The following is an 11,427-nucleotide window of genomic DNA, read 5'->3' on the forward strand; positions in this document are numbered from 1 at the left end:
TGAGAACTCATGGACACAGGAAGGGGAACATCACACTCCGGGGACTGTTGTGGGGTGGGGGGAGGGGGGAGGGACAGCATTAGGAGATATACCTAATGCTAAATGACGAGTTAATGGGTGCAGCAAAACAACATGGCACATGGATACATATGTAACAAACCTGCACATTGTGCACACGTACCCTAAAACCTAAAGTATAATAATAATAAAAAAAGAAAAAAAAAGATATTTACCCTGAACTGAAGATCCTCATGAGAATTAGATTTGCTTTAACCTCATAAACTGACTGAAACTATCCTCACATTTTGGAAACCACCTCACCATGGGTGTTTTCCACCATAGACCAGGTTTCAGTGAGCATGCAGCTCCCTTGACCATAAAATGTTTTACCTCATCTACAGATTTTTGATAAGAGAAATGATAAAACTACTACCTGATGCCACCAGGCTCTCTTCCTTATGCTAGTCAGCCTTAAAAATAGTAGTAACTCGATTTAGAGACTCATAGTAAAGTCATAGTAACTCGAATTCACCGGAAGTAGATGGTGGTTGCCAGGATCAGGGGAGAGGAGGAAATGGGGAGTTATTTTTCAATGAGCACAGACTTCCAGTTTGGGAAGACAAGAAAGTTCTGGGGGTGGATGGTGGATGATGGTTACAGAGTAATGAGACTGTACCGAATGCTGCTGAACTGTACACATTAAAATGGTAAATCTTATGTGTACTTCATCATAGTTTTTTAATGTTTTTGTTTTGTTTTTAAGAGACAGGGTTTTGCTCCATTGCCCAGGCAAGAGTGCAGTGGCATGATCATAGTTCACTGTAGCCTTGAACTCCTGGGCTCAAGCAATCCTCAACCTGCCAAGTAGTTAGGACTACAGGCACAGGCCACCATAACCAGCTAATTTTTAATTTTTTTTTTTTTTTTTTTTTGAGACGGAGTCTCACTCCATCTCCAGGCTGGAGTACAGTGGCACAATCTCGACTCACTGCAACCTCTGCCTCCCAGGTTCAAACGATTCTCGTGCCTCAGCCTCCCGAGTGGCTGGGACTGCAGGCATGCGGCACTATACCCAGCTAATTTTTGTATTTTTAGTAGAGACGGGGTTTCACTATGTTGGCCAGGATGGTCTTGATCTCTTGACCTTGTGATTCTGACCTGCCTCAGCCTCCCAAAGTGCTGGGATTACAGGCATGAGCCACCACGCCCAGCCTAAATTTTCTGTAGATATAGACTCCAACTATGTTGCCCAAGCTGGTCTCAAATGACCTCAAATGATCATTTGAACTCCTGGCCTGAAATGGTCTTCCTACTTCAGCTTCCCAAAGTGCTGGGATTATAGGCATGAGCCACTGAGCCTGGTCAAAATTATTTTAATATAGTAACAATTGCATTTCATCCTGCTTTGGACTTCAACAATGTGAAAAACTACTGCCATGCGTTCAATTTCCCAGCCTAGTCCTACCACTTCCACCCATCTTCCCATCTACATCCACTCTGTAAAATAGAGTTGGACAACCCAAGGGGAAAAATGATGGTGGAAGGGGCAACAAAAGTGAAAACAAGTTCAGAGTAGGGTTGAAAGGAGGGTGCATCAGGAAGGACACGGGTTCCTTTACCTTGACACGTTTCTATTGTTCTCCTAAGACCTTTCCCAAATTAGTTTTCTGATCCCAAAGAAACTCATGATATCCTGATGGTATGGCAGATTTGGTTTAAACAGTTATTATCCTGACAGGTCATCACCACTGTAACTTGCTTCGACAACCTTATAGTCCTATATTCTACTCCCTTATGTCAGGAACCCTGATGATGATGATGCCCTAGCAGCCTGGAAGCTGAACATGCAACTTCCAAGTTGGGCAAATGTTTTATAGTAACCCATTAAATCAAATAATACAGTCTATACTTTCCCCTCTCTCAATTCCTCTAACTAGAAGTACCCCCATTCCACAATATCCAAATCAGAAGGAACTTGAACTAAGAAATTTTTTAAAACACCCTCTACAAGATGTCTACTAGTCTGCGGCTCATCATTCACTAGATGAAACCCTTAAACTAAAAAGGGTTTTACCTTTTTCCCGTAACACATACCTGATGATGAAGCTGGAGCCCTGTTAAAATTGTCTGCATTTTCTCCAGAAGAATACCTATCCTGTGAGAAAGAAGAAAGAAAAGACTAGTTTCCTACTTTGAATACAAATGTGTCATTTATTTCACAAATACTAGAAAATTATAACAATTGAGCTTTGTTCAGAAAAAAATAATGATAGACTGTAAGGTTTTCTAAATCACTGGATGTTCCTTTACTAATTATTCCAAGACATCTTCACTTTAACATTGTATGTATAGTACTAATATATATCACTAGAACAGTGGTCAGAAAACTATAGCCACTGGCCAAATCTGGTGGGGCCCCTGATTCTGTAAACAGTTTGATTGGAGCACTACAACAGCAAAGTTGTGACAGACAGGTAAGGCCTATAAAGTCTAAATTATTTATTATCTGGCCCTTTATAGAAAGGGTTTGCTGACACCTGACTTAAAATTAAAGTTTAGTCATTTAAGTCACCCATATTCCTGAAAAGTACAATCAGGCTGGGTGTGGTGGCTCTCGCACGTAATCCCAGCACTGTGGGAGGCTGAGGCAGGAGGATCACTTGAGCCCAGGAGTTCAAGACCAGCCTGGGCAACATGGCGAAACCCTGGCTCTACTAAAAATACAAAAAGTTAGCCAGGTGTGGTGGCATGAGCCTGTAGTCCCAGCTACTTGGGAGGCTGAGATGGGAGGTTCACTAGCGCCTGGGAGGCAGAAGTTGAAGTGAGCCGAGATCACACTACTCACTCCAGCCTGGGTAACAGAAGAAGACCCTGTCTCAAAAAATAAAAATAGAGGCCGGGCGCGGTGGCTCACGCTTGTAATCCCAGCACTTTGGGAGGCCGAGGCGGGTGGATCATGAGGTCAGGAGATCGAGATCACGGTGAAACCCCGTCTCTACCAAAAATACAAAAAATTAGCTGGGCATGGTGGCGGGTGCCTGTAGTCCCAGCTACTCGGAGAGGCTGAGGCAAGAGAATGGCTTGAACCCAGGAGGCGGAGCTTGCAGTGAGCTGAGATTGCGCCACTGCACTCCAGCCTGGGCGACAGAGCGAGACTCCGTCTCAAAAAAAAAAAAAAAAAAACAAAAAAAAACCTCTACTGCGTTTATAGTGAAACCAATTAATGGTACTCTCATGTTTTAAAAAGGAATTCACTGGCCGGGCTCAGTGGCTCACACCTGTAATCCCAGCATTTTGGGAGGCCAAGGTGGGCAGATCACCTGAAGTCAGCAGTTCAAGACCAGCCTGACCAACATGGAGAAACCCCATCTCTACTAAAAATACAAAATTAGCCGGGCATGGTGACCAGCGCCTGTAATCCCAGCTACTCAGGAGGCTGAGGCAGGAGAATCGCTTGAACCCAGGAGGCAGAGGTTGCAGTGAGCCAAGATCGTGCCACTGCACTCCAGCCTGGGCAACAAGAGCAAAACACTGTCTCACACCATCTCAAAAAAAAAAAAAAAAGATTCACTGTAAAGTAAATTCACTTATGGACTGGAAACAATTTATATATGCACCTGCCACTGCACTACAACTACAATGAAAAGGTATATCCTCAGCTATTGCATCAGAATATTCATGGTATAATTTTAATCAAATTTTTCACAGCAGTAGCTGAAGACTGTCTTTGCTCTCAAATACTAACTGTTCCACTTTCCCTACTTTAGGCTAAAGAAAATTATTTACTATTAACACACATGCGTTACATTAGCAGTGGTAGAATGACTGCCAGATTTAGAAAATTCAACTTATTATAAAATCAATACCTGAATGCAGGTTAATTTTGGAACCTTCCAACATTTCTCCGGATAGCTCTAGATTAATGACAATTTAAGTAATTTTTTTCTTACTTCTAACTCTTATGGTGTCCTTATCATCATTAATCCACATCTTTATTTCTTCTCACATAAACTTCCTTTAATTATGGCAAAAGTTCAGAGCTCTGAAATTCTTGCAGATGACAATCAGAATTTAATAATGTAAGAATGAAAGGAAATCTACAGATGATCTCTTAATCAACTAACTATATTACAACAATTACAATGTTCTTTCAAATAAGTTCTTTTAACTAAGTCCCAAACCTAGAGAGAATGCACCAACGTAGGCATCTTTAGGTAACATCTATTTGCTAAAATTTCTTTCTCAAAGACACTGACTTTTAAAACTACTTTTAAAAAGCTCAAGAGTCGTCCAAAAATTTTTCTGAGTCATCATTAAGGGCACAAAAATAACAACATACTTGAAATGACTTGGGGTTTTGGTAATTGCTACAGTAAAAAAAAAAAAAAAGTTCCAGTTTATTACTACCACTACCACAGACATTAAAACAAGAACAATTATCCAATATTTTCTATTTAAAATCTGAAGACTTTTTTCTTCTTGTAAGGCTCAAAGTACTATAGAGTGAATAGAGCCAAAAAAAAAAAAAAAAAAAAAAAAGGCTGGTTTTACAAGTGTTATAAAACACTCTTACACTAAAGAACTGAAAAACTTATTAAGCTTCAAGCTATGGAACTTAATATACAACATACATCCAACTTACAAATTCCAAGATGAATTTTTAAAAAATACATCAAAAATAATTTCCAACAGAATTTTATCATAAAAAAGCTTAACTGGTTGGGCGTGGTGGCTCACGCCTGTAATTCCAGAACTTTGGGAGGTGGAGGCAGCCAGATCACCTGAGGTCAGGAGTTCAAGACCAGCCTGTCCAACATGGTGTAACCCCATCTCTACTAAAAATACATAAATTAGCCAGGCATGGTGGCGGGCGCCTGTAATCCCAGCTACTCAGGAGACTGAGGCAGGAGAATCGCTTGAACCCAGGAGGTGGAGCTTGCAGGGAGCCAAGATTACGCCACTGCACTCCAGTGACAGAACAAGTCTCTGTCTCGAAAAAGAAAAGAAAAGAGAGAGAAAAGGGGTCACAGCAGACGAAATTAAGTTAAAGATTTTGAGATGAGGTTAACCTGGATTATCGGCATGAGTCCTAATTGCCATCACAACTGTCCTTATAATAGAGAGGCAAAGGGAAATAACACAAAGACCCACAAAGGAGGCGGCAATGTGAAGACAGAACCAAGAGATACGCAGTCACAAGCCGAGGAATGCCTATAGCCACTAGAAGCTAGAAGAAGCAAAGATTCTGTCCCACAACCTCCAGAGGGAGGGCAGCGCTGCTGACACCTTGATTTTTAACTTCAGGCTTCCAGAACTATGAGAATAAATTTATGTTCCTTTAAGTTACCCAGTTTCTGTTAATTTGTAATAGCAGCCACAGAAAACTAACAAGCCTTCTTCTTGTTGCCCTAATACCCCAAGTTTGTTCCCTCCTCCTTCTCAAACGTTCCTTGAGAACCTTTGCACATGATGTCCTGCTGGGACTCCTTTAAGTCTCAGGCTCATGAGTCACTGTCTGAGAGAAGCCTTCCCTCTCCAACTAAATCCACCCCGCACCAGTCTCACACACACATTTCTCTAATTTTTTATAGTACTTTTCACTATAATTATTTGGTTCTCAAACGCACTTATTCTGTCTTCTCCAGTAAAATACAATTTAACAGCAAGCACCTTATGTTCACCACTATCTCTCCAGCACCTACCAGAACTCAAAAATATGTTGAATGAATCATAGGTCTTGCCTTTAGCTTACCTCTTAAAATATTTAGCTGTAAACCATTATTATCTCTCAAACCACCCAAACGCACCAATTCAGAAATTTCAAATGTTTAACACATAAGTGTGCTCATATGCAGCTACAAATAACCCTTTTGCATTTTGATGAACACATTTTTTTCACCTGTATTCTTATTTTCAATTTTGGAATATCATATATATGTTTATTTTCTTATCTCAACAATTATTAATAACATTGCTACTGCTGCTTAATAAAATTATAATTGTGGATGGTCTAATTACTCAATTACTGTTTCCACTTTAACCACAAGAGATTTTGCCTTCTGAAATGTGCCACAAAAATGGCAAATAGATCAGACAGAAGTGATCACTATACAGGCTTACTTTCATGGTCAGTTAACAAGAAGCCTCACAGCTAGTACGTAAGCAACGGAATTATCTAATACACTCACCATACCCATCCATTCTAACACTCACCCCAATAAGCCTGCAGGCAATGTGCAAATGCCTAACGGTTGAGATTTCTGGACTATATAATTGCCAGATTATCAAATCTTTCTTAACTTCACATCTTTCACTGTTCTATTCCCAGGTGGTACATTCACTTTAAAATCTAGAATTGAGAAGTTCTACCCAAAATTCTATCAGTTATACTAGAACAATGACAAATTATTTCAAAATTATATAAGTGTATGTCAACATTAAGTCTCCAAATAAAGCTCCTGAGAAGCACTCAGAAAAGGATGATCACAGATAAAGCTGCTATAAAAGAGAAGGCCAGCTTTTTCCTGAAAACCAAATTCAGTTAGAACAAATCAAAACGGTGTCTTTAAAAGAAACGGAATGAAAGACTTTAGATTTGTTTTACATAAAAATGTAATGTATTCATCTCTAGTTTCCGCACTTTTTTTTTTTTTTTTTTTTTTTTTTTTTTTTTGAGACAGAGTCTTGCTCCATTGCCCAGGCTGGAGTGCAGCTGCCCAGTCTCGGCTCACTGCAATCTCCACCTCCCGATTTCAAGCAATTCTCCTGCCTCAGCCTCCCGAGTAGCTGAGGCTACTGGCGCGTGCCACCACTCCCAGCTAATTTTTTGTATTTTTAGTAGAGAAGGGGTTTTGCTATGTTGGCCAGGCTGGTCTCGAACTCCTGGCCTCAAGTGATCTGGCTGTCTCAGCCTCCCAAAGTGCTGGGATTACAGGCATGAGCCACCGCACCTGGCCATCTCTGCACTTTTATTCAACCTAGGAAGGCAAATAAAGATCCTGATTGCACCATGTTCCTTCGAGTCAACTAAGCCAAAGAACTAATGGCACAACCAGCACAACACCAGGTGTTAAGTTTGCAGACAAATGCAAAAGATATACTACAAATTCACCCAACACAAATGTATTAAGCATCATAAGGTAGACTGGTCAACATATTCAATTTAGTATTCCCAATGTGAAGAAACTATGTTATCGAATAGCATAAAGATCCCAAAAAGGTAAATTTGAAAGATTTGACAGTCATCCTTAATTTCAGAAACCCAATGCAATAAATATGCACAACACGCTACAGCGCAGCCTGCTGCTTAAACACTTCATGAAGACAAAAATCTCAAACTAAGAAAAAAGTAATTGGACAGATGGCTATTAAGACCAGGGGGAATAAAGTATGCATCTGTGAATTAAACTTTGTATTACAACAAATCTATTGAGAACAAGGAGGAAAAAGAACGATAAAAAATGTCCTCTGAACAAGTAATTCCATTTTTGAAAAAAATTACCAAATTAAAGCAAAGATGTAAACATTAATGACAGTATCAGAGTGAGAAGCTAACACCACTGAAATTCCCACAAAAGTTGTAATATGGAATAGTTAGTGCTGAAGTGTGAAGAAAGATGGATTCGAAAGTTACTGTTACATGGCTGGGTGTGGTGGCCCATGCCTGTAATCCCAGCACTTTGGGAGGCCAAAGTGGGAGGATCACCTGAAGGTCAGGAGTTTGAGACCAGCCTGGCCAACATAGTGAAATCCTGTCTACTAAAAATACAAAAAAAAAAGCAAATTAGCTGGGCGTGGTGGCATACACCTGTAGACCCAGCTACTTGGGAGGCTGAGGCAGGAAAATCGCTTGAACCTAGTAGGCAGAGGTTGCAGTGAGCCGAGACTGCACCACCACACTCCAGCATGGGCAATAGAGTGAGACTCCATCTCAAAAAAAAAAAAAAAAAAATTACTGCTACATACTATCATCAAAACTATATAAAACATGTTTGGGCTGGGCACGGTGGCTCATGACTGTAATCCCAGCACTTTGGAAGGCCCAGGTGAGTGAATCATCCAAGATCAGGAGTTCAAGACCAGCCTGGTCAACATGGGGAAACCCCATCTCTACTAAAAATACAAAAATTAGCTGGGTGTGGTGGCACGCGCCTGTAGTCTCGCTGAGGGAGGCTGAGGCAGGAGAATCGCTTGACCAGAAGGCAGAGGCTGCAGTGAGCCCAGATTGCACGACTGCACTCCAGCCTGGGTGACAGAGCAAGACACTGTATCAAAAACAAATAAAAAATGTTTGGAAAAAACCAGAAGAAAATTGACTAAAAAATTTAACAGGAGTGCTTGTCTATTGGGCAAGATTTGTAGGTAACTTTCTCCACTTTTCCCAAAAAAGCTATAATATTTTTATGATGAGAAGAGAACTATAAAAAGATAACATAGTCCAAGTGCAATGGCTCACGCCTGTAATCCCAACACTTTGAGAACGTCGCCTGAACTCAGGAGTTGGAAACCAGCCTGGGCAATACAGTGAGACTTCATCTCTACAAAAATTTTAAAAAATTAAAAAAAAAGGTAACATGTTATTTCTTTTAAAAAGTTCCAAGAAAAGAAACATGATACATTTATATTAGTATTTTGGGTATTTTAATATAAACTTCACATATAGATCAAATTCAACTAAGACAAAAGATTGCATATTTTATATTTTTGTCTAAAATAAGAACTTCCACTAAGGCAAAACTTGAAATCAGAAAGTGTCAGAACTGACATACACTCGAACAGGAAATTCTGAAGGGGGAAAAAAAAATCAACTTGTAGAGACACCATAAAGTAAGTAACACATGCAAAAATAATCTATTATTTTTTAAAGTACCTTCTATTAATCTTCTTAAAGCCAATTTCCAAGTCAGAACTGAAGCCCAAAAAACTTACCCCACTGTCCCCTCCTAAATTACAATGTAACTCCCCAAATGCCATTAAGAAAAAAGATCCGAAGATTCATACAAACTGACGTTACCAACTCAATCAGCCTAGTATCATTTATCCTGAGAATCTCCTTGCACAAAATCAATTTTCAGAATTTAAAGTATCTCCCAAAACGTAATTATTGTTTTCAATTTTCCATACAAGGGTCTTTCACTGATATCAACCACATTTGTCCAAGTTTGCTTTCACCTGAAGAAGTCCTAAATCATTGAGATTTAAATTAGGTCATTAATATTTTTACATCTATTTTAGCTTTTAATTATCGAATTGCCTCAAGCTATTGTATCCTATGCGAGGCTTAGGTTGCCTCTTATTCCCCCATATAATAGTTAATAACAATCACATGGAGATAAACACTGACACAGACTGTATAATTTAGAACTCTCACCACAGTGATTTTCAACTTTGATAAAATCCGTAGCATTTAATAACTAAACTTTAAATGTTATTACCTTCTCAAATATGGGAACATAGGAAGACATATGAGGGTTGATTTCTGCTTCCCAATCTTCATCTGCCATGGTGGCTTCAAGTTCTATTCAGAAAAAAAAAAATGCACACTTGGACTCAATTAGATCAGAATCATAACTTTAAAAGTATAAACTCATTGTTTCACATACACCTCTTGGAACTACCCAACTAGGTGCTGAGACCCCAAAAGTTTTTTCCAAAGAAGGAATTAGGTCTCTTCTTATCTAAAGGTGGCATTTATTTCCATCCTTTCTTATCTTTAGAAACTAGTTGAACCTCTTACCTAGTCATTCTAGCAATCGCCATGTCCCCAGCGAGACTTAGGCTTTTCCCAAAAATCTGTTCATAGACTTTATCTCCTCCCTCAAAGGTCCCCAAACGACTTACTGAATATTAAGGGAGAAGAAACTTTTTTCAGTAACTACTTAAGATTTCTCCCTTCGCATGATTAACGTCCAAGGTGGATAGGATGTTTGCTTTGGGGTGTTTCTGGCGTGCGTGGGGGCGGGGTTGGGGTACAGCGACTGGGTGAAGAGGGAGGCCTTGGATTTTAGTGGGGAAGGGAAGAAGGGTATGGTCGCCCAAATCCTGCCGACAAAGGACAACCAGCTTCATCAAGGAGGGTTTGTACACAAATGGTACTAGGACCATGTCTGTTCAGAGAAAACGCTGTGTAGAGGCCGGGAAGAAGGCCCCTTCGCCTCCTCTGCAGGCCTCAAGCCCAGACTTGGGGCACCCATGGGACTCTGAGACCCCGAGGCAGAAAGGCTTCGAAGGACGGCTTCAAAACTCCGCCTACTCCATCCACACTTTGGCCAAAGGCCGGTTACTGGGGAGCCCGTACGGCCGAGTTCAGGCCAGTTCGCGTAGAAAGGCGACCCACTTACCTCTCCGCGGCTTGCTCTCCCAAGTCTTCACAGGCGCCCACGCGGCTTAAACGGCTGCACGTGCAAGACGCCCACTGCGTCAGGTGCGTGGCTCCAACAACATATGGCGTCTGTTGATGATTGGCTGGTGACTGGCGCCACCAGCCAATCAGCGCTCAGACATCCAGTGGCGTCCCGCCTCCACTTCTAGCCTGCGCATTCCGTAAACGCTAGCGTTCGGGCCTCTATGGCGACGCTCTGGCCTCCTAGCCAAGTGGCCTGTTGGGCCTGCGGGTTCAAGGCTGGCTGAGGGCCCACTTGTGTCCACATTCTCTGGTGGGATCCTTATTCTGGAGACGCTCTGGATTTTCCTTGCGCAAGCTTCGCAAGCTAAAGATGTCCACCTGCCTTTTTCTAACAAAACATAATAATAAAAGGGGAAAGGGATAATGTCCTCCCTACTCGGCCTCTTTAGTGCTCTCTCCCCTTTTACCCATCACAGTCCGTGGCCGGTTGGCCCCTCGGGTTCTGTATTTCAGAGACTCGCTCCACATCCGGGGATTCCAGGTGCCTCAAAGTGCAGCTGAGGACCATGGAGGAGGTGCATTCCCTTTTCCTCCCAGTAAGTGGGGCAGGGATGAGACTCCGTCCAGCTGGGAACCCAGGAAATTGTAAAGAAAGTTAGACTCAGCTGGGCATGGTGGCTCACGCCTGTAATCCCAGCACTTTGGGAGGCCGAGGCGGGCGGATCACATGAGGCTAGGAGTTCGAGACCAGCCTGGCCAACATGGTGAAACCCCCCCCGTCCCTACTAAAATTACAAAAATTAGCCGAGTGTGGTGGCGGGTGCCTGTAGTCCCAGCTACTCAAGAGGCTGAGGCAGGAGAATCGCTTGAACCCGGGAAGCAGAGGTTGCAATGAACCGAGATCATGCCATTGATCTCTACCTGGGCGACAGAGTGAGATAGAGGAAAAAAAAAAAAAAGAAAAGAAAAAAAAGCCTGTAAGATTTGGGGGATCCACCAGTTTGGAAGGAAACAGGCTCTGATCCAGAGGGAGGGAGGAAATTGGTGCTGGCATAGGTCATTCATCAAGGCTTGGATTTGTG

The 11,427-nt window shown here is 41.7% G+C and overlaps 1 protein-coding gene across 5 annotated transcripts in view; it reads right to left on the bottom strand.

The window, feature by feature from the left end:
* DDX4 (DEAD-box helicase 4) overlaps positions 1-10,603 on the bottom strand; it is an 81,759-nt gene extending 71,156 nt beyond the window's left edge. The window contains exons 1-3 of one of the 5 annotated variants that reach the window (XM_055251660.2): positions 10,341-10,603; positions 9,435-9,517; positions 2,095-2,155 (exon numbers count right to left, since the gene is read on the bottom strand). In XM_055251660.2, coding sequence (XP_055107635.2) covers positions 2,095-2,155; positions 9,435-9,503 — 130 coding nt within the window. In that variant the 5' untranslated portion in view covers positions 9,504-9,517; positions 10,341-10,603. Of the gene's footprint in view, positions 1-2,094; positions 2,156-9,434; positions 9,518-9,736; positions 9,760-10,340 lie in introns of those variants that run through there. The other 4 variants (XM_055251661.2, XM_055251663.2, XM_055251658.2 and 1 more) reach the window with 4 other exon arrangements.
* Positions 10,604-11,427: the final 824 nt, after the last annotated feature.

Source organism: Symphalangus syndactylus, chromosome 18 (assembly GCF_028878055.3).
Source record: "Symphalangus syndactylus isolate Jambi chromosome 18, NHGRI_mSymSyn1-v2.1_pri, whole genome shotgun sequence".
NCBI classification, from domain to species: Eukaryota; Metazoa; Chordata; class Mammalia; order Primates; family Hylobatidae; genus Symphalangus; species Symphalangus syndactylus.